Here is a 24,050-nt window from a genome sequence, read left to right as displayed (position 1 = left end):
CCAGAGACCCTCCCCTCCTTACCCTCTCCCCCTCTATCCTCCCTGTTACATCTGTAGTCACAAAACTCCTTCTTCGTCACTCCCTTAGCAAACCTTGCCGCTTCCCCCTTTGCAACAACAATCATCCAAACAAAGCACACCATAAAAATAACCGCTCTCCCCAGGCAGACCGGCGGTGATGTAGACAAATACAAGTGCTGAGATAGAAGAGTGTGTAGAATCCAAAGTGGTTTCAGTGTTCTGTATGTTTACACTAACAAGTCTGCTGTCAAGGTCATTTAATCCCCAGTTTAACAGAAACACAGGTTCCTTAGTTGTAATTGCAGGTTTGGCTACACGGTGAAGCACGTAGACAGCTTGGGCACTACCTTTGCTTTGGATTTAGACCTGTAGGCTGCCATCTATTAAGAACATGCATTACACTGTTTCTCCAACATAAAAATGATTTAATCTGTTGCAACATTTTGGAATAAAATTCTCCTCTCTGATACACCACTGGGACTCGAGGACTGTTTGAAAGCAGGAAGGATGAAGCATTTTTTTTATTTTTTGATCTGAGGCGTGGAACTGTCCAGGGGGTGAAATAACATTATGTTCTTTCACACAAAACTCTTTAAACGATAATTCTGGTTATTTACAACTTCAATCTTATATCCGTAGTTGTAGCAGATTTACCACCGGATTCACACACTCTCTGTAATGGAATAAATTGAAACATGTACACACACATTGTAACATGTGCTCGTGAGCCGTATGTCGTCAGTAGTGATGAATAATAAATAAATTATGCATACACATGAAAGATATGCCACGCATTAACACTTTTCCATACGATCACTTTACGGATATTAAAGCTGATGGCAGGACATGTGGAACGTGCCTGATGTTGCGACTCGTGTTGGAACAGAGCCTCCATCATGTCTGCCTTTTTATACGAGCTAGTGTAGCATGCCTGTGTGCAGCAGCAGGAGCTCACTGAAGCACTGGCCTCATTCCAGATGCTCTTTTCTTCTCCTCTCTTAGGTAATGACAACACTGTCTGGGTTCTAGTCGGGTAGCATCATCTTCCTCTCATATACAAGACTGATCAAGACGAAGCAAAAAAGCTCAGAATTTCAATTGATTGCGGCAGCAGTCTCCCCTGCCTGCCTGCCTGCAGCTCGGAGGGAACACCAACGCCGGTCTGTCTTGCTCTCTAATTCGACTCCTGTGTGCTGACAGTAGAGGGGCTATCATTTAGTGAGTGTGTGTGGTAAACACATAAACAAGATGGGGGGAGAGAGAGAAAAACGGGCCTCTGTCAAGGTTCTGGTGAAGGAGAGGCACAGTCCACAGAGGGCTGATAAGGAAAAGAGAAAAACCGTAGACTGAATTGACTTCCTGGGCAGGAAACTAGACAGCTTACACCAGTGGTTCTTAAAGCTGGGATCGGGGACCCTGAGGGGTGTGTCCCATCCTACAATTTGGTATGTTAATTACCAGTATGCATGGTAGCAAAATTTGTATACTCTTGAGAAAGAAGGCATAAATTACTTTGGGGGTCTAAAACATAACGTTTCTGTATCTCCTGGCCTACGCAAAAACATGCATTATATTTCTCCATGAAGATAGGCAACCTCAACAAAGGTGCCTGGTGATGAGGCATAAAAAGGTAATGTAATCTGAATTTTCTCACATATTAGAGCTGTAATTGGTTCATCTTTTAGTTATTATGATGTAATAAATGTTTTATGACTATGATTAGTTTACAATTGAAGACAGGTCACGTAGGAGATCAAAAACATTTAAAACATTTGCCATACTTTAACTTTTCTTGTCACTTCAGCCTTTCAGAGGTTCAGAGAAAACCCCTCTGTAGCTCAAGAGGGAAGATGAGAATGTGCGTGTGCTCACATCTGCACACATAAGAAAAGGGAGAGGAAGGAAGAGAGTTGGGCATAAGTCACCCCCGTATGCAGACAAGCAGAAAATTACATCCCCCCACCTTGCATTCATTTATTAGACAAGAGGTAGTTAGCGTTTTGTTGGTCAGCATTAGTGTACTGCACCACAGTATTCAACCATGATAGGAATCGCGTTTGAACTGGACATCAAATGCAAGTTAGGGTTTTAAAGCATCATATAACTGAATGAAATAGATATTTGATTAGTTGTAGCCTTTGTATGATACATTTTCTCATTATTTCGCACCATCCTCAAAGAGTGTTTGTCACGATCAGCTACAGTTCTGCTTCCACACCACTTTTAATGTTCTTGTCATTCTAGCTCAGTCAGCCCACAGGGGAGGCAGTCCCAGTGGGTCACCTACACGGCAGCATGGGAACCATCTCTGCCTAATGTTCCAGACAGGAGCCTTGGGCAGAACAGGAGGTTCTGTTCGTCCCTCAGCCACAGGAAATCTCGCTGTCTTTTATTCAACGCTCTTTTCTTGAGCAGTGAAAGAATAAAAATCAATGGAGGTGTGGAAGTGTCTGTGCCCTACAGTGTTCAGTTCCCCAGGAGCATTTCTTCTATTCATTTGATCCCCAGACCGTGGCGTGGCAGGCTGGTCTGCTGTGTCTGAACAGGTCCTGGAGCTTTGATCCCCACCAGCTCACACAGGTGTCCAGCTGCTCCCACTCAAACAATGGACATGATGACCCATCACAATCTCAGTCTGAAAGCTACTGAAAACCATTGAGACCATTCTTTTACTTCCCGGTAGTCTCTTAGTATGCCCAAATTAAACACACCACAATTGAAAAACATTTACTGACTGAATCACTTTTACTGATTGCATAAAGTATTTCTATTTTGCTTGACTTGATCAAATATCTGGTAAAGGTCTTTGGTTTCTGCGGCTTATATGAAGCAGGCGAGCAGGCGGAGGGCTGATGCTTGCTCAATAGCATTTCATCTTGAGAGAGCAAGATAGGAAAATGTCAAGGTCAATACCAGTATCTATTCAGGAGCTCCCATTCCTTTCAGGAGATGAGAGCAGAATTAATTTCAGTATGTAAACTGGGTGGTCTATGAGGGGCTTGGGCCTCGTCTGCATTGGACCATGTATATTAAACAAGTATCAAAGAGCCCCTCATTGAACTTTGCATGGGCTAATAGCTTTGGGCCTGATATGTCTACTGCAAAGATAATTAAAGACATCTCTCTGCTCAAGCAAAACAAGAGTGGGTGGACCTCAACAAGTGCCTAACCAAAAGAACTAATGAGCTGGTAAATGTGGAAAGCAGCCCATTTTCATATGTTAATGTTAAGTTTGTAATGCAAGCTTGTAGAAATAGCTGCATGAGCTGCCACTCTCAAAACAGGGGGAAAAAAGGGATTTTGTTGGGGGGGGGGTCAGCGTTTGATAGCCGGAGTTTTCTTTGCTATGAGATGGAACACTGTCTGACAATCTGAGCCAATTAAAGAGTGCTGAGCTGTGACCTGCAGGCTAGGGAGACGAAAACAAGCCTGCTCAATAAACACTGTGACCGCCCCTCTCTACTGCTATCCTCCCGAAAAGCCAAGAGTCTTCATTAATATTCCGCCTTTCTTCTCCCTAAGAAAAGGCCGTGGGGTTGTGGACACTAAGTAGCATTGTGCTCCCCTGCGGGGGTTTGGGTAACCTTGCAGTAGTGGCCTTGGTGGGGAGGCTCCACGTTGGGTCAGGGTGCTCTCAACCGACTGAAAAGGCCCGAGCTCATTACACAGGCCTGGGCCATGCTTGACAAGATGAGAAAACACGGAGTGCTCTGAATGACTGAAAAGAGAACAGGACACCATCTGCTTTGGGGTTAAGCTACGACTCAGAGAAAGTGAAGATGATTAGAAGGCTGAGAGAGATGGCAAGAGAAAAGAGGAGGCACAGTTGACAACATATGTTGCAAAAACTGAAGGGAAAATGACCAGTGGCAAAACCTTTGATAAGACACAGCAAGGGTTGAAAGGAACAGGAAAGTCAGTAAAAATGTTGTCTCCACTGGCGATGTCTCTCACTCTTGATCTGTCTTTTTACTCTTTTTCTATTCCCCACTTTGTCCAAGGTAGTGTGAGACAGTCTCAGTGCTCTGTCAGAGGACAAAAGAACTGAGATATCCTGAGATGAAAGGAGTAAGTGAATAACTGATTAAGCGAAGAAGTGAGAGAGGGAGACAACACAAAAATAGACATGGAAGGGAAAAAATGCAAAAGAGGCCTCCCCCCTGTGTGACCTACATACCTGCTAAACCTGCTGTCAGTGGTGGCCTGCTCCTCTCTCATCACTCGCTGAATTACTTTACATAATCTTTAGACTCTCCCTGCGCTGCTAGCGGGCTGGCTGCAGGGAGCTGCTCACCCCTGTCTTCAATGCCTATTGTGGTTCTCTATATCAAGGCACAGACAGACAGTCTTGCAGGGGACAGGTAAATCTGACACGAGGTAACGTGGCTAACCCCTGCGATACATTAAAATGGGACATGCCAGGGAGGGCGCAGGAGCAGCATGTTTAGAGGAAGGCCTGGATGTTTGTGTGTCACGGCTCAGGCCAGCTGACTGATTTGCAGTTATGAAGACATGCCTCCTCTGGTCAGCTCAAGGTTTTCCAAAGGAGATCATGGATCTCACTCGTCAATATAATCAAAGCACTTGTCTAGACTGCAGTGAAAACCAGGAGCCCTGGTAGAGCAGCTGTCTATCACTGAAAGGTCAGCAAGAGAGCAGCTTGATTGGTAGACCTCAGCAGAAGTACCACGTAAATGTGTCAGCTGCGTAGTTGGGGTCTAATAGAGACATAATTATAGCAAATGAAGATGTTGCATCAGATATTACTGTTGTGACAATTTTCTACATGCTTTTACTTCACTGCCGGTTGCTGTTTTTTGATGACTTATTCAAATGTATCACTTCATAATGATAGCATAATCACAGCATGACATAATGTACTGAATTGTATCATACTTAGGACTGCAATTAACTGTTCTGCTCTTTCTCTCTCTCCCCTGCCTTTCCTGTCTAGGTGTACTGTCCTAACAGTTGCAGCTCTATTGATACGTTGTATTGTATATCATCATACCCTGTGTGTACTCTGAGTGAACCTGGAGAGATAAGAGAAACAGCTCAATATCTGAAAAATACTAGTGAATTAAGCGCACCGTGACATTTGCAATCCAAAGGGTTAAAGACTTAAAATCCCACCTGTCATGGTTGAGTCTCGAAGTCCATTGTTGTCAGTGTCTCACTTGGGGTTTTCTACTGTTTTCTAACTTAAGTAGCTCTGCCATCAAATCTTCCTCGCTGCCTCCAGGAGACAGGCAACCCATACAGAGATCACTCATCACTCAAACAGTGTCTTTACGTGCATGTGTGTGTTTTTAAAGGATGTGTGTTCCAGACTTTTCAACCACACATTTGTTGCATCTCCGCTGGATGACAAATTCTCTCTCTGCTCAGAGTTGATTCATTTGCCATTTTTGTGAAGCAAACAGAGGGGTGGAGACAGGATAAGAGAGCTGATCAAAAGAGGAGCTTCAAAGGAGGACAGAAAAAGTGTGTCCCTCGCAGCCTGTTAGATGAGGCCCCCTCTCTTTGAAGCTGGCTTCTGGGCCAGAGGTGACCAACATAATGGACATTGTGCACATTGTTGGTCTATTCTCCATCTCCAGCTAAATGACCAGAGTCCTGCATTCCTCATCAATAGGAATATACTATATAATGATGGAGGGTGGTGTGGTGCTGAGGAATGATGGCAAAGAACAGACACCACTCAGACTCCAAGGAATCAACAGAATGAGAGAAAAGTATTCAAAATTATTTTATAAAGTGAAACTTATTCAGATTGAAATCATTGGAAAACAAGCTCAATTTGATATCCAGTGACCTAAAATTAACGAAGCAAGTCAAAACAAGGAGTCAAATGGAGTTTAAGAATGAGGAGCAAAGCCAAATGGAATTCAACAATAAAAGCTGCATTAATAGGGATAAAGATAAAACTGTGGGTAGTCTCCTCACAGCACTCACACACAATGCCTCAGCAGGGCTGTGATTGGTGTAGCTGCTGTTCCTGGACTTTCACAGTCACTGTGAGAAGCTATAAAACACAAGCATAGCCTAATGTCTTCAGCCAGTGGCAGCTTACTCCCTGAGGAGCCACTCAGTGTTGCAGTATACAATGTTATGCCAAAAGTTAATTGTGTGCTGACAACTCTTAGCCACAGGAAAGACGGCACTGCTCTCCAGAATTAGATTTACATCACCAGTATCCCATTGTTCACAAAAGACCAAGACAAAAGGGCACAAAACAACCAATTAAGCAAAGCTTCAAATCCTTTTTGCTATTGCACTACGAAGAAACATAAATGCAAAGCGCACTTCAGCAACAACAAATTCTGAGAAGAATATAACAATGAATTCAGGAATAAATTATTCAAGCTGCTAAAAAGAGGAAGGAAAACTCTCTTTTGATTTGCAATGGATTACTCAGAAATTCCACCCTTTGTACTTGATTCTTTAAAATAAAAGAGCGACCACACAGGGTCACTATGTTGTGATTGTTTTGTGTGGACCTTCATATTGCCAATGGCAAGTCTGCTGGATTTCAGAGGAGCCATTTGTGTCAGCTTGTTGTTCTGTTACACTCAAGCTGCACCACTGGGGAGTAAAATACACAGAAATCAATAACATCCCTCAAATAACACTTGCAAACAAGAGAACAAAACCAATTCTCATGACAGTTTTTAGAAGGGTATTTGCTGCGCCTCCATTTTTATGCATTTTGTTATTGTTTGTGGATCTTACAAGTGAGAGAGGTGGGTACATGAAGTACATGTGGTTTTTTTGGGCACCATATGGCACTTGTGGATGCAGCTGGGCTTTCTGCTCGGAGCCTCATATACAGTGAGCTGCGAGCAATTGTGGCAGAGTCACAGCGCTAAATAAAGCAGTCACAGTCATCTATACTTAACACATCCTGGCCACCACAGGCAAAAAAAACATTTGGAGACAGAAAGTCATGAAATCAAGACAATAAAGTAACCATAAAGGAGTGAAAAGTTGTGGATAATGAGGATGAACTGAAGTTTACTTGAGTTGCTGTGATGTTTTTTTTAAAACAACACAACAGATCTAAGGAGAGAAAAGGAAACAAAGCAAAATCAAAGGAGAGATGAGCAGTGGGAATGTCAGCTCCAACAGCCTCTGGGCTGACGTAACGGTGCCTTGTCTCTCTGCTGTGCTGAAACTGAGATTGTTGCAATGGCCTGCTGGGTCTCTTTCTCTACATCTCTCCCACAGGATTCCTCCTGCCTGGCTTTAGTATGCCATTATAGTCCGTCTCCTACTCGCCCATCTTGTCTGCACCCTGCCACACTCAGGTAGAGACCACCCCTCTAAAGTATTCTGTGTATAGCTTCCATAGCCAAGGAGCTGCTTTCATCCCACAGTGAGCCTCGAGCAGAGGCCAGCGTTATCAAAGGCAGAAAAATATAAGGAACATTGATATATTCAGGTTCAGCCTTTTTCGATTGCGAGGTTGTCTGTGCTTTATATTCAGGCATATATTCAAGAGCAGAATTATACAGGAGCAGCACTGTCTTTTGGACACATTAAAAAAGGCTGTCGATAATAAGTACTTACTAAACTGACTGGCAGTTTAATAGGACTTTACTTTCCCCAAAATAGTCTTGCACAGAACCTTATTCAGGTTTGTGTTGGTGCATCTGCATTACATGCAAATGTTTTACGGGGTGAAATTTGCTCAAAGTTTGATTGGAAAAGAAGTATGAGCTTCTGTTTACTCAGTGCCATTGAATCTGTGCCGCCATTAAATCTTACCTTTGGAGCTAAGACAATAGCTATCGACTCCTGTAGGAGAATCACACTGCATGAAGGAAAAACAATTTCTGTTCACAACTCAGATTTATTTATTCCTAGCTTTAGGCAAAGACCGTCTTATTTTAATTTATGGGTGTTCTGTGAGCTTACTGAAGCGGGTGCCCACTCTCACAAGTCACCAGAACAAGGCTTACTGGATGGATATTTCAAACACAATAACAATATAGCCTCCATTTCCATTTTAAAGTATGTTATGAATATTCATAAATAAAGGCTGCCTGGATTCTGATTCAATTTGGGGGGGGTGCTTTATAACATCCCAAATATTAGACTGAGAATCTCATTGCCTGTGCAGGGAGATATCTAATACATATGATTCATATAGTGGAGAATACAGCCTGATTTAAAATACAAAATCTCTCCTCTGTCTACTTCCTTACATATTTGTACTCCATACAGACATTCTAGGGAGCTAAACAAAATCCCCAGAATACAATATGCGTTACATATTGTTTGGATCTTATAGCTCTTGTATGATTATAACATTGCATTAAACTGTCATTTGTAAAGCTAAGAACATCAACACAAAACGCTTAAACACAACTGCATATTAATATGAACAGCCCTGCAATGTAAACAACAGATGGCATGGTAATATGAACTGATAAGACATCAGCAAATGACCTATGAAGTATCCTACATCCTTATTGAATATAAGGGAATGTGTGTAGACTGAACGCATTATTACATTAACAAGTTATAATGATGACGGGAGTGAGAATGACTAAAACACAAAGCTGTTTTCTTTAGCTTTGTATTATTTAGTGTGACTGAGCTGGGACTGAGATGCTTAGCTGTGATACACACTTCCATATGTGCAATATTGAGCTATGTGAGAACAACAGGGTGTCAACAGACATTGCAGACAACTGTTAGCACGTGAATATAAATGTGCAGAGACAAAGAAAGGAATTTAACAATGCTGTAGCGACATTATCTGCAATGTGGGATCTAATATTTACAGTTTTACCTGTTCATTATGACGTTAATAAGACAAACCTCCTGCTATAGTAATATTCAGGGGACTAGAAAGTATCCCACTGGTCGTTTTGAAATCAAATGCATCCACAGCCATAGATGCAGTGTACCCAGTCAGATGTCAGCTACAGAGCTGTAGATACTGCTCAGAGGCCTATGAATCAGGGTACACGACGGAACAATTGACCTAACAACAAATTAGAAAGCATTACTCTAACAGCTTTCACTGTAGGATCAAAGAGGAAAGACTGCAAGAGGCAGCAGATTTCTTCTTTCTAAATTACTTTTCCTTGCTCTCGTGTTTAAGAGCATCAGATTTATCTCTAGTTTTGGCAACTGTTAGCAAGTTGGCAATGATGGCTCATTTCTAAAATGGTCATGTCTGGGTTGACTCTCTCACCTTGACAAAGCTTGGAAAATATTTCAGTTTATCAGAGATTAATTATTAAATAAGATAGGTGTATCCTCACGGAGAAATTGTAAATGTAAATAAGGCTGCTGGGATATTTGTCAATTTGATTAGTAATATTTTGCCCAAATGCATGAATTTGTTTCAGAAATGGCCACAGAGCTTAAAAATCTTCTATCTTGCCTACAATCAGAGTGAGCTCTGCTCCTGTTTCTGTCAAAACATCAGCCAACTGTGTTTGTGAGAAGGATGAATACAAAACATATATCACCATTTCTATTATTGTGCTCTCAAATTACTGCTTGATTGTGAATATAAGACACTGGCAAAAGCACACTGACATTCAAACTCCCAAGAAGGTGTATGTATGTGTGCGCGTAGCAACCTCATATTCAGCTGTCCTCAAATTGTTTGATTCATTACTCATTCCTCCCATCATTATGAGCCATTTATTACTCCTTTCAATGAAGCAGATTTAACCTCTATGGCCACGAGCGCGTAGCCTGATTACAGTTATTATTTTTAATAAAGGGTATTGGCTCGGGAATCATTTGGTCTTGTCCTGTGAATAGCTGGTTATGCATGGATAAGCTGGGCTGTGTCGGCCTGCGTGAGATTCAATATCCGAGACAGTTTGGGTCTGCACTCTGTCCAAGGCCCTGCTCCTCTGTACAAAATGCAATCTGCCTGCAATCAGGAATGACACCACTGTTTACTGCTTGACAGTGCCACCACACAGCCCATGGTAACCAAAGACAGTGACAGACACTGGCAGGGCTCAGGCAAGACACAATCAACAGGCTGGAGTGAAGCTTTCCAATGATGGAAAGCCTGTAGTGTTTGTAGGACGTATTCCAATGGCTTTTCAGGGAGGATGGAGAAGGCCATCTAAAATAGATCTATCTGGAATGTTCACTCTCACCCTAAATTAATTGAATGTCAGTCAAAGGGAAAGTGAAATGGAGGTGAGAGAGTGACTCAGACCTTTGTGTTAGTGCAGTGGTGGGAGAGAGGTGGCTGGGGTTCACAAATCTAACCCTCGACTTCTCCAGAGAATTCCCTTAATCAGTAACAATGTTAGCCTGCGTTAGTCAGTCAGTCAGTCAGTCAGTCAGAGAAAAATGGGGAATAAATAAAGATAGATTATCCCATGTGGTCAATGAAAAAACATACGCAGAAGGTAGAGGCGTGGCTGGCCTTATCAAGGAGCTCAACTGCAGTGGCTGCATGCAAATAAAGGCTAAATATATGGCAACCTGGCTAGAACAGAGAGAGATGAGAAAGTAAGTAAAGAGCTGTGCGGTGCAATTTAATTTAAAGTATAACACTTTAAAAGTGGGATTTATTTAAGTACAGCCTTTTCCTTGGTCTGAAATATTGCGAATTATTTCGATGTGTATGTCTGTCTCTCAATATTTTTAAACTTCTCTACCGTGTCTGTGGCACTCAGCATCGAGCCAATTTGTTCCTACTGAAAACCGTTATAAAAATCTTTAAAAACAGGTCACACAAATATAGAAGAAGAAAAGAAATTTCCCAAAACATCAGGGAACTTTAGCTCTTAACAAACATTACTCAAAACAGGAGTAAATAGTGTATTTGTTAGGAACCATTTTCAGATGCAGATTGACACACATTTGGTGCTCTAATGAGTATTTACAGCAGCAGAGTGTGTGTGTGGAATTGACTCTAAACAAACTACAGTGCCTGTTTTCATGTTTTCTAGCTGCTGTGCAAATAAGATGCATTAACTCACTATATTTTGATTGGAGGAAAATCATAGCTACACTGACCTATGGGTTAAAAGGTATAACTTCTTAAACAGCAGTACAGTTTTATGTGTGACACCCAGCTGTGATGTAGTGTAGTACTGTAGAGCCACACATACATCACTGCTACACACAGCGAGGGAAAAGCACGTTGTTACCATTAGCTGTCAGGGCAAGAGGTCTGGATTCAGTTACTCTTTAACAACCAAGACAATAATCGGTAGTTTAAGCTGACACTGGTCATCTATATGATGTTAAAATGACCAGCTTACAGTCGAAATCCACCCGTGAAAGAATAATGCCTATTCTATATAGCTTTTTAGTCAGTATTCATTTTTTAATCTGCTTTGATTGGCTGTTCTCAGCACCTCCATCATAGCTTTCAGGAATGTGTTATTCCACCTGAGGCTCTCTGCAATGCCTAGTACTTGCTGTACAAAGTGATGTTACATGAGTGATACAGCAGATTTCAGATAGGCTGAGATTGATTCTGGGGGAAAACTAGTTCGACAAACAGCAGACAACAAAAGCAACGCTGACCATACTAATTCAATACACAAGTACACAAATACACCATACTGGATGAGAACATCACATTGATAGAAAGTCAGTCAGTCAGGCTTTCAATCAGGTCAAATCAAATCATATCAAATCCAAGCAAATCGGATCTTACCTTCCATTTCCACAGAGGACTTTGCTGTGTCGTCATCTTCTGTCTTCGCCGCAGGCTTCTCTTCCTCTGCTTGAAAAAGGAAACAAAGTTATTATGGTTTGTTACAGTAGACATTAATACGACCTCAGCATCTTTGTAGACAGGTGATTGCACCCACGTGTCTGCAGAAAGAAGTTTGAGCTGTCATATCTTCAAACAGATCAGCTTTGTTTATGTGCGTACTGTATGTGTTAATAATATGGTGTCTTTAGAGAGTGGACGTGCTGCTGAGTCTCTGCTATAGAATATTCTATGTCTATACAGTATGTAATACTGCACACAATCTGAGCCCTAGCTCCTCTTCGCTTGGTTTTGCTTATTCTGTGCTGAGAGAAACATTTACATAGATTCAAACACCGTCAGGAAGAAATAAAAAAAAACACACTCGAGTGTGGAACACCCTTATTGTACATTTTCAGTGTTCCATCTCCCAACCATGTAATTTTAGACTGCTGCTAAACCAAAAATGTAAACATCTGTGTTTTCCATTTTGTTATGCTGTCATTATGTCAGCCATCAGGGTTTCATACATTGAACTGACTTATTCATATCTCTTTGCCTCAGTGCCCTGTGGACATTTTGCTGCGTACAGCTATAAAACAAAATTACTATAAGGAAATCAGACAATCACCTCAACCTTTTTCAGTTTGGTATAAGTATTTGTGACTGACAACTTGTGTACCTCAAAGTTTTTGATGTAAAAGAATAAAAACAAACGCTTGTACCCCTTAAGTACATACCTTTGTCTTCATCTTTATCTTTATCATTGTCTATGCCTTTGTCTTCATCTTTGTCGTTGCCCTTGTCGATGCCCATATCCTCATCTTTCTCTTGGTTTTCATCTTCATCCTTAACCTTTTCTTGATTCGGCTCCTCACTTCCTGGATTTTCATCTGGAATCACACAAACAATGAAATATAAAAAGAAGTATGTTTTGAAGGACTAATTCAGGCATAGGGAGTCAAAGCCTTCATGTTAAATCCTGGAACACACAGCAGAAAACAAGCTCATACGTCGTTATTGCTGACAGAAATCTCTCTGAAACATTTACACTTCAACAGGTTGCTCTTTCCAGTTAGAAAGACGCGGGCGGAGGTTGACAGGAAAGAAATAAAAACACATTTTTGAAGAAAAAGTGGTTGCTTTAGGCTACATAAGCTAGTTTAAATGTAGATTTGTAAAAGAGTTGATTTACAGTACTTGTGTTCAGGACATAAAGCTTCAGTCCCTAGATTGCTAGTGTCTGCTATGTCCAGTATCAGTAGGTAAAAAACTAAATGTGTGTGTTTAGTGTAAGAATAATACAAAGCTAAATGTGGTAAAGTACTTGTGGTAAATAAACATGCTAATAAAGGCCTGTGCACAAAGGTTATATTTTAGACCACATAATTGAACAACATATTGATCTGTGGTCTCTGAATACACACACACACACAAGCACATTTACAAGAGTGATGCAACCGCTGCATTTTTGGCTGAATTATCCAGGAGGTGTTGTTTTAAACTATATATCGTTACTCCTCCTAGCTCCTACCTCTCTGTTTGTGTCTCATGAGAAAGTAATTACATATCTCAGGTCCTGGATTGAGTCCCAGGGCTGAATTTGCTATAACTCTCTCATAGAATATCTACACAATTCATGTTCAGAGAGGCTCTATCTGTCAAATCTTTGTCAATGGGATGGGATTTGAATAAAACAAAAACAGAAGAGAGGCGAGGCGCTGCTCGCTGCCAGTATGCAAATGCACAATCTTAATTATATACCAGCAGCACAGAGGATATTTGGAGAAAGAGAAATGGTTCTAGCTCAAAGTTAATGGCTGCCCCTTTGTAACACACACACACACACACACACACACACACACACACACACACACACACACACACACACACACACACACACACCCTCAATTCACTTACGGCTCTTGCTGTCAGTACAACAAAACACATCAGAGTTTCGGGGTCTGTTCATTCTGCCTGTACAGATGCATTTAGAGCTTTGTATACTAGTTATTCCTCTGCTGCTAACAAGACTGATCAGGTTGGATCTTTAATCAAACAGAGCTGGAGTGAAAACCAGAGCAATGAGCTGCATGTTGGTCAGCTCGTACAATTCCCATCTCCTCCTAGATATAGGTGTCAGATAAGATGTACACTCCTTCTTGCACTCTGACAACAACATGTAATTACAACCCTGTACATGTTGGATCCTTGACTTGTAACTGTACTATACCTTGGTTTTGACTCGCCATCTCCACATCTTCAGTTCCCGCAGCACCTACAAACAGAAGACGGATTCAAAAGGGTGGAAAACATTTGAGTTCAGTGCTACAGCCTGGAGTTGAATTGACTTGGCTTTCGATATCACCTCAAACAGCCTTTTCATTCCATCTCTTTGCGTAGCTTTGTCTTTGTACTGCAGTATGAGAGCAATGGAACCACAAAGACATGCATAAATTAAGTGACAAAAAAGAAGGGAAAAAGAATGTCACTTCTAAAGCCATACATAATTGAGGGATTCCTTTGTTCCAAGCTTCTGTGATAAGAGAACTTTTTTTGTTCGAGTGGTGGCACACAGGATGGAAAGACTGAATTGGAGCGAATAGAAAATTCAGTTTTTGATGACAAATGACATCAAGAAGCACTGGTAGAGCCGAGGGGCTCAGAACATGTGTTAATGGTCCGTAGAGCTACATTACCATTGTCACCCTCTTCTTCATCACCTGTTTCCTCTTTACCTGAAAAGAGAGGGAAAGGAATCATCAGCCAAACACATGCATCAGTGGGAATAATGTCAGTCGTTCATTTCGAAAAACAAAGCTACCAGTCATGCTAATGATCACAAACTGTTCATCTCTGGACAAAGGATTCATCTTGTGAGAGCTGGCATCCCATTTTAAAATGGCAACTTCCTGTCTAGCTCCTGTTTTTACATAGAGGGTTGATATGGGGTTTTTTTTGTATTATGTTCTAGGTTATTGGTAAGGAAACTTACCAATAACAATTTTGAGCATTGGGTTCTCTTATTTGACTTTGCACTGCCTCTTGTCTTCCAAATCAATGCACATTGCTCTAAGCAATCAGTATTATGTACAGTTGTGAGGTTTATACTACCTGGTTTAAATGTATGTTTTTATGTTTGCAGCTTTATTACCCAGTTTAAAACATTAGTTTGAGGAGCAATCAAATGTAATAAGGTACATTACTTTGATTAAGTCATTAGACAGACATTTTTCTAACAGGGTAACTAGTAATCTGTAACCTATTACATTTAAAAAATAACCTTCTCATTACTGCACATTAGGTACTTATAGAACCAGACTAAGAGTCTACAGCATTGCTAGCTTCTCTGAGAGGTTGTAATTATGTAGAGTGATACATATATATATATACACATATATAGATACTATGAAACACGATACTAAACACGATACTAAGTGTGTTTAATTTCAGGTTTCATATTTCCAGAGAGATCCAGGAAAAAAAACCTATTGGAGGGGAGGCTTCTGCTTACATATATCACTGGAGAATGATCATCATGCACTCTACATCATGCTGTAAATATAGACCTCAAATTTAGTGTCATGAGAGCATCCACCCACCTACTCTACATAGCCATAGGCAAACTTTTATATGCACAATAGGTAGATTTTAGCAGTGTCACAAAATATCTTTAATCCCTGAATCATATCTGTCACCCCCACCCTCCTTACCCCTTTTCTCGCTCTCACACATTCTCATGCACACACAGACACACACATAAACCAATGACATTTGGGACAAATTGAGTAAATGAAAGCCATGACACCAATAAGAGAACATGCTCTACAATGGCTATTGTGCAGCTTCTATAATTGCTTTTTTAACAAGCTGTAGAGAGAAACCATTTTTTCATATCTATGCAATTTTGCCCTGCACTCAGAACAATAAAAATGCCAGCCTCTATTAAATGGGGAAAAGGCCAGTTCTACCAGTGCTGCATGTTTGTCTCAAGTGCCTCTGTCCATCACGCAGAATGCTGGTGACACACAGTAGATGGCAATACTTTCTATTAATCATGACTGGCATTTTGAGATGGAGCCACAGACAGAGGGCTGAAAAGAATACTTCACTGGGAAAAGCAGGTTAAGACGAATGCTTCGCTGGCCATGAGGTCACCCTAAACCTTTCTTCTGCATTTGAAGATTATGCATGGCAGCTGTATCTGTCTAAAGTGATCCCAAACAACAATATATCAGATACGACAAAAGGCTGAATGTAATTTCCTCCCTGTTATTTGATCATTCGTATTTGGCTTATTGAATGGAACAGTATTCAATTTGTGATAAAGGATGCTAAGGGACTGATTGTGGATGTGGATAAACACACACACACACACACACACACACACACACACACACACACACACACAAACTAGACAACAAAAGATTCTATGTAGGGCAGATGTGATTTATAATGGCTCCAAGTTCAGTTCAATTACAACACTGTCTCTCCACAAAGTAAAAACCCAACCAGCACCTCCATCAGACTGCTCACTCATGTGCTCTAAACAGCAGGTGGCAGCATTGTCACAGCTTTCCTGCCCAATACTCGCTGTGCTAAACTGTCTTCACTATGAATCAGGGTCTGACATACTTCACACAGAAAGGCTCTAGCCAAAGTCCACACCTTAAGACTTTTAGAGTCAATACTCTCATGAATTCCACTTTCAGAAATATAGTGACTTAGGGGCAATTTCAGGCACTCTCCTGCACTTGTGTTGAATGAGCAACAACGAAGTACTGTTGTTGTTTTTTTTACAATAAAATGTCACTCACACCCACACACACACACACAAATTATTTATTTATGTCAACATCAGATTCAGGGGTACAGTATCACAAGGACATGAACAATTCAGATGCTGATATGCAACCTTCCCTGTGTGTCCTAGTTGCATGACCGTTAACATCAACTACAGACTGTATTTTCTAGGAAGTAAAAGCAGCATCTCATATTCAGGAATAAACAGAAATGTGAAGAGTTAACGCTCGATCTCCTTCCCCATCCCTGTCTGTTATTGCTTCCATTAAAGCCAACTGGAGCAAAGGGCAAAAAAGACTTAAAGAAAAAAAAAAAAAAAAAGGGGAGGGTTTAAAAAATGTATGAGACATGTGTAAAGGCAAAGGGCTCCGAGATGACCAACAGTCATGCAAATCACAATCCTTCAAAGACCTTTTTGCATGTGTGTGTGTGTGTCTGCAAGCGATAGTTGACGGGGTGCCACGGTGTAAAAGATGGCATCCCATGGAGAGGCTTACAGTCCGTCCACACATCGTGTTATTAATCTGCGTGTCCATCCGTGCTCGGTGCCATCTCTCACCATCTCCCCCTCTCTACTTCGGGTCTTTCCCAGAATACTCAAGCATGCCAGGCAAACAGACCCAGCCAGGCATTGATTTCTCGCTCAATGTTCACATTTTACTCTGCCCTGTGACATCCACTAATCTCACTAATACCAATCTGATATCAAATAATAGACACTGTGGGGCTACTTGCCAAGTCAGGTGTGCTTTAGAGAGGCTATACTCTGCCCTGGACCTCTGTGCCAGCCTTCGCCTCAGTCTCTCATCCCACCCTTTTCCCACTCTGTCTCTTTTTTCTTTCTATAGCTCGCAGCATCTGCACGCTGTTTCATGTGGATTACATCACGACAAAGCTCATCTCAAACACACACACACACACACACACACACACACACACACACACACACACACACACACACACACACACACACACACACACACACACACACACACACACACACACACACACCAAGTTAATCTGTGACCCTTTTTTGCAAATACACTTCAGGGGTTATTTGTAGTCGACGAGGGATCGTGTGTTGGTTTTCTTTTGAAGAAGAGTTGAAATACTGCTTATCAAATCTGAATAGCTCCCCTGTTGTTTTGGTGTTAAAGTAAATATAATTAGTTATAATTATTTTTTTATTATGTATTATTTACATGGCACTTAATCATTCAAAAGTCTTATGAAAGTAGGACATTCAATAGAAATCTATGAGACATTAAGTGCTTGGAAATGATCACAAGAAACATGATAAGAGATAATAATTGTGAATTCCCATTCCCGAAAACCATCATGCACAGTAACATGCAATATAATGTGAGATGTGTTTTGATGTTGTCTGATGGTTAGTTGTACCACTGGTCATGTGCTACTTTTCACAGTTGGATGTTTGTGTTTATTGTTTGCTTTTCTTCCTTCACTCCACCGAGGCTAAAAAAGCATTTTTAGCGTGTGGTGACAAAACAACTGTAAATGTAGCATTTTTTGTGTGTGTGGGACAGAGCAGCCCTATAATTACCTCCAGTCCACTAACCAGTGTATTTATCATGGAAAAACAGTGGAGAAAGCCTTAATGTTTTCTCTTCATCAGTGCCGTGGCTAAAAGCCCCTCATGTCTGACCCATGGACTGGGGAGAGTATACCTCCCCGAGGAGTGTGATGGATGTGATGGATCACACTGAGAAATATTGACAGACACACTCTACCAACTGTGCTGCAGAGTGTAATTTATTCTAAAAAGTGTTCCACATATTGACTAAACCAAATAGGTGACCTGCTTTGCTGGTTCTATAGACAAGATGGTGAAATATAGTGTGTTACTGTTGAATGAAGATCTCACACAGGTGTACAGAGGTGGTATGAGACTCTCGAGCATCTTATAATGTCTGTCTCACACAGCTGACAGTCGGTTTTTGCAGCTCGCATTTCTTCTGCTTTTTGCTACCTTGACATCTGAGCGTTTCCTATGATTAATCCTTCCTATGTGCTACATCGGACCAGACCTAACCTTTACAGTGCAGGCAGTACAAAATCATTTCATTCCCTTCCTGTGAGAGAGGTTGTCTCAAGGACTGAGTGTTCCCATGCTAGAAAGCTGTGCCAAGGCCTTTTGTGAATGGATTAGTTACTATTAAGCTGCCGGGCCTGATAAATTAGGATTTATAAAGATTATTACAAAATACTTATGCCCTCCTAATGCTGGTGATTGAATTTGTGAATCGTATTGAATTACTGCTGTGGATTATGGAAAGGTATGTTAGGCGAGAAGAAATGACTTATTGTGTTTTGTTTAACACGGAACGTATTGACGCCCTTGAAGTGTCTGTGCTATCTAGTCCAGCCTCTCACAATCAGCGAGAGGAACCGTTTCCCCAAAGAAAACAACCATGTCTGCTATCTTCAAAATTTCCCTGCAACCTTAAGGCTTGAAGACAAATGGATGGTGTACGATTTTAATTGCCTACTAACACCCTCCAGTGTAAGAATCTAATTATCTTTGGTCCATCGTATCGGAGAAGCCTATAACTGTTTCAATATTACACATCCAAAGGGGCTGAAACTGCAGAATAGCCAGATAATGGCTTCTTAAACAAGTTTGCCTCTAAGAAAACATTCTTTTAAAACAGACCAAGCTTCATCTTGTATTCATTTCCCCAAAGAGGAACTTGGCACTACGAAGCAAGAGATTACTGACCAAGAACACACTCCATTACTTCATGCACACAAAACAAATTATTATATAAACACATATCAATACACAGTGTTTCCTCTACCAGTAATATTACTTGGCATGTCCAAAACATGCAGTCATCATTAAGAAAATTGGAATAAAAACACACTTGCATGCAAACACACAGACACACACACAGACACACACACACACACACACACACACACACACACACACACACACACAGCCAAAAATAGGCATACCTCTGTTGCTGTCTTCACTCTCTTCCTTGGTTGTGGATTTCATCGATGGTGGTGTTTTATCTGCAAATAAACAAGAATAAATAGTGATTTACAGATGTGGGAGTGACACATCATTATCCCCCTAACACCATCAGGATGCGAAGTGCGTGACGCCTTGTCAATTTGAACTGTAGATGAGAGACGGTGTGAGTAAAGATTGCTTTTGTCAAGCCAAACTCATCGTAGCAGTGATTATTCTAACTTGGCCATTCTGTCTTGGCTGACCACGCTACAAGAGCCTGTGAGAGAACTCAATGGCTCTTACACTCTTTTGTTTTATACCTGCCTGACAAAAAAATGACTCCTGTGGGAGAGCGGGGAAGAATGTGAGGCTTTGAGACCAACTCTGGTGCACAGTCTGGGACAAAAGCACCATTCCATGTGAGAATGGCAGTCATTCGAACCTTTGAATAGGCTCCAGCCTGCACTGATTCAAACTCTGGCTGATGGAGCAGAATAAAAGGCCAGTCCTTGGCACAGACACAGAGGCCCATCAAACAAGGCCAAACTGGACCGGGGCAGGGCTGGCATGATAATACAACAGAGCTAGGAATTATCAGGGGTTATTTCGGTTGGCTTGATATGGTCTGGTGCTATGTTATTATACAGTATGCAGCGTAAAATAGCTGGTGAGGAACATGACAGAAAACAACGTAGCCGCTCAGGCGCTAACAATAGGACAAACTCTCAAATGCAGTCCTCTCAGCCAAGTCTTTATGATTTAGCCATTGCGTGCACACTGTTTCACTCTGGAATATCACATTTTACAGTGCACTTATAAAACAGCCCTTTTATGTTCACCCAAAATGGAATCTCATTGAAAACACAGATGCGTGTAATTGGCAAATCATGGGGGTGACTTTGGGAGGAAAAACATTTTGATAGCACCCTGGGTTCTACATCTGAACACTTCCTTCAACAGACAGTAAAACTAACATTGTTCTTTGCTTAGTTGGTTGCATGTGTACTATGACGTCTTCGAGGGACAAGGCAGTCCAACCAGGCCAGCCCCTCATACTCGTAAAGAAAACTTGCCATCAGGTGTTTTCTAAGACCTACTGTTCGTTGGAGAAAACTGCTGGAGGCAGTACATTTCATCAAACGATTCATAAAAATGAATGTTTTTGTCATTCAACTGCTGCTAAACGCAACTGTATCTATTGTTCCTGCTATTCAAACAATATACACACTTCGTGAGGCTTTCTGTTCATGCCATTGCTTATTCAGGACATCAGTGCACAGACAAATGTCAATAGTTTATCCTGATAAGCAGTATCTGGGAGTTTCAGGCTGTGTGCCAAGATGGTGCTGTGATAAAAGCATTATGCACTGACAGTTGTGTTTGTGCTATTGCCTGGCGCACACTGCGGAGGGATGTTGCTTTGCTGTTCCTTTGTCACTCGCTTTAGGTGGTCTAAAGGCATTGTGCCCGTATAAGCCGGATGAAGAGAATGGTGTTGGGAATTAGCTGTGGTTATAAGCTCTTGTAATGTAATGTACCTGACATGAAGTATTTTTAACTGCAATGTGTCAGGCCCGGGATTCAACTTGTCACCAAATGAATAAACATTCAATTTCATCTGCTGCATAAAACCTAGCAAATCACTGTCACGAGTTGAAGCTACGCCACTCACTCAGCCTCTGTGTGCTTTAATGGAGGTGTTAAGGTGAAAAGGCAACCATGAAATATTCTGTCACTCACCTCCCTTCAGCTGCTCCTCTGTAACCTCCATGTCATTGTCTGGCAGAGGGGGAAAAAGGCAGCGTGTCAAACCATGTTATTTTATAATGTACGATACAGCGAGTCATCACAACTTGTCTCCTTGATTGTAATGTTAGTGCACAGTGTTTTGATGCCATACTGCTGTGTACTGTATCTGCTTACCATTACCAGTCAAGTATTTCTTCAGCATGAATTGAAATATGATATTTTGGTATGAAAAGAAAAACATCTCCCATTTATATGTCCAAAAGCTGGCTGTTGAAATCTTACCAACAACCCTACACGGCCTCCTTCAATTCCCCCACCAGACGGCCTTGGATCTAGTGAGTTATTACACCAAATGACTGGGTATGTGGGTGTGTGTTTGGGGGGACACATTCATGAGACATTCTTTTTCAATTAAATCTATACTGGTAGCCTCAGCATAAATGACACAAAACCTCCCATTTCCTCAAATTACAAGGACTGCAGGCTTGGGTGGACAAGTGCGCCTAAAAAAAAAAAAAAAAGCCTTTGATTTTCTCTTCTTTTCTCTGTACTTCTATTGTGTGAGGCAGACTGAGTGAACTAGGGGTGTTTCTGGGTGGATGAGTTGAGTTGCATGGTGGGAGATGAGAAGGAGGCTTTGGATGCTGCTTCAGGAGGGACTGCGGAGTGAGAGACGAGGGGAGAGGAACTGTGGATGCCTGCTCACGGCTCCCATCATACAAACACACACTCTCTCACACACACTCTCTCACACACACTCTCTCTCTCTCTCACACACACACACACACACACACACACACACACACACACACACACACACACACACACACACACACACACACACACACACACACACACACACACACACAGAGTGTGCCTCAAGATGCTTTGAGTCTATATATAGTTTGTATAGCTTGGCTTTAAATGTGAGCGGCTCTTATGAATGGATTACGCAGTATGTGTGAGGGCACACGTATGACTATATATATTCGTGTATGGCTGTGCATGAGTCTGAGCAATGATTGCGCGGTGGTTAACAAGCAAATGCAAGTGTTAGCTTTGATGAAAGGCTGTTGTCATCTGCTCTGTAGAAGTGTAACCATCAGAGCTCCCAGTGGATCTGGCGACAGACTTTTCTTTTGTATAACACTGAATCTAAGGGTACAGTGCATTAATCTAACCCTGCTTGGGGAAACAAAGGAAGGCCCACTGATACAGTATAACAATAGTGCAAGACTGGAAACAAGGGGTGTCTCAGCGACTGCCACATGCTATAACATTATTATCTCTGCTCAGCACTGCTGTCAACACAAGAAATGTATCTGACTTATACTAGAATAAGACTATATGACACTTTTATTGCTTTCTCTCTTTCTTTCCAGGGGTAAATGCAACACAATCGCACAGATAGAGCCACTCAAGTGATTCTTAGTAAATGGCTGGCTTGATCTTTGAATGAACAATTATGATATGAAACAGATGAGATAGTATCAACTGTTCAATAGTTTGACATTTGGGGAAATATGCTCATTTGCTTTCTTTCTGATGGTTATACGAAAGGATCAATGCCACTCTCATTTCTGTACACTAAATATGAAACTAGAGCCAGTAGCTAGTTAGTTTGGCTCTGTCCAAAGGTAAAAGGTATAAAAAAAAAATAAATAAATAAATCAACCTTCCAGTAGCTCAAAAGCTCACTAATTAGCATGGCATATGACCTTGCTTCTCAACTGGTTGTCTGGCAACCTCAGTGATGACAGAACTACAGGAAGTGACACCTCGTAAAAATACAACTTGTTTTTATACTTCGGTTTATGTAGCTTGGAGGACCGGGGCAGTGTTGGTATGTACACCGATAGCACAGGCTTGCTATATCTTGTGTTGTTGCACTTAATGGATGTTAATGTAGCTGTGTTAGCAAAGTTGTCGACTTGCTAGTCAACAATGTAATGCAATGTAATCATAAAAAATGCTCGTGTACATTTACAACATTTACAACAGTGGTGTATGTGAATTGCAATCCAGAACTGAAGGGGTGCCAAATCACATAAAAACCCCAACAATTCTTGCATGAATGTTGCTTTAAAGATTTTAACTGAATTCTATTTCAGCCAAGCAACTTCTAAACCTCTAAATGACACAGTAATAACCATGTCTAACCAATACTGTACATGCAGATAAGCAGGTAGTCAGGACATGCATTTTTACATTTTAGACATGTCTGTGATTTATGCACAAACATGAGAACATTTTAACATATGATGAGCTAAACTGAATCCTCATATCTGCCAAAGATGACTCGGAGACTCTGAGCCACTGCGCTCTCTGGAAATCACATCACTAACACACCATGGTCTCCTCATTTCCCTGCCCCAAGGGATAGCCTTGTGAAACCAACACAGACTTCATTTTCACCCATCACAGGGTTCCTGTAGCCCTTCATATCCTCTGTCCACAAATTACATGTGTGTGATAGAAGTTTGTGCATACCACAGCTTTACTTCTTCTAGAGCAATGGGGGGTTGAGGGGATGCTTATGGACATTTGGGTGGTAGGTGCGTGGGTTCTGTGGTTGGGAGTATGGAGTATATTAAGAGCCATGTAAATAAATGTCAATTGGAAAGTCAGTGAAACAGTTGGAGAGAGAATGCAGCCGCCCCTGCAGATCTGTGGGCTGTGTTAATATTGTCAGCACTGTGGCTGATTGAGGAGAAGAAGAGATGGAGCCCAGCTTGTGGGCAGCCACCCGGATCATATTAGTGGCGGAGTGTACCCAGAATCAATTTCAACATGCTTTTACTC

The 24,050-nt window shown here is 41.4% G+C and overlaps 1 protein-coding gene across 5 annotated transcripts in view; it reads right to left on the bottom strand.

Moving 5' to 3' along the window:
- The window catches only part of macrod2 (mono-ADP ribosylhydrolase 2), a 397,243-nt gene that overhangs the window by 4,287 nt on the left and 368,906 nt on the right, over positions 1-24,050 (bottom strand). For 2 of the 5 annotated variants that reach the window (XM_051427541.1, XM_051427522.1), the window contains exons 10-15: positions 21,240-21,278; positions 19,499-19,558; positions 14,416-14,454; positions 13,950-13,994; positions 12,457-12,609; positions 11,678-11,743 (exon numbers count right to left, since the gene is read on the bottom strand). In XM_051427541.1, coding sequence (XP_051283501.1) covers positions 11,678-11,743; positions 12,457-12,609; positions 13,950-13,994; positions 14,416-14,454; positions 19,499-19,558; positions 21,240-21,278 — 402 coding nt within the window. Of the gene's footprint in view, positions 1-11,677; positions 11,747-12,456; positions 12,610-13,949; positions 13,995-14,415; positions 14,455-19,498; positions 19,559-21,239; positions 21,279-24,050 lie in introns of all 5 variants that reach the window. The other 3 variants (XM_051427511.1, XM_051427532.1, XM_051427549.1) reach the window with 2 other exon arrangements.

This window comes from Dicentrarchus labrax, unplaced genomic scaffold (assembly GCF_905237075.1).
Source record: "Dicentrarchus labrax unplaced genomic scaffold, dlabrax2021, whole genome shotgun sequence".
NCBI lineage: Eukaryota > Metazoa > Chordata > Actinopteri > Moronidae > Dicentrarchus > Dicentrarchus labrax.
The sequence above is the reverse complement of the archived record's forward strand: the minus strand, read 5'-3'. Positions and strand labels throughout refer to the sequence as shown.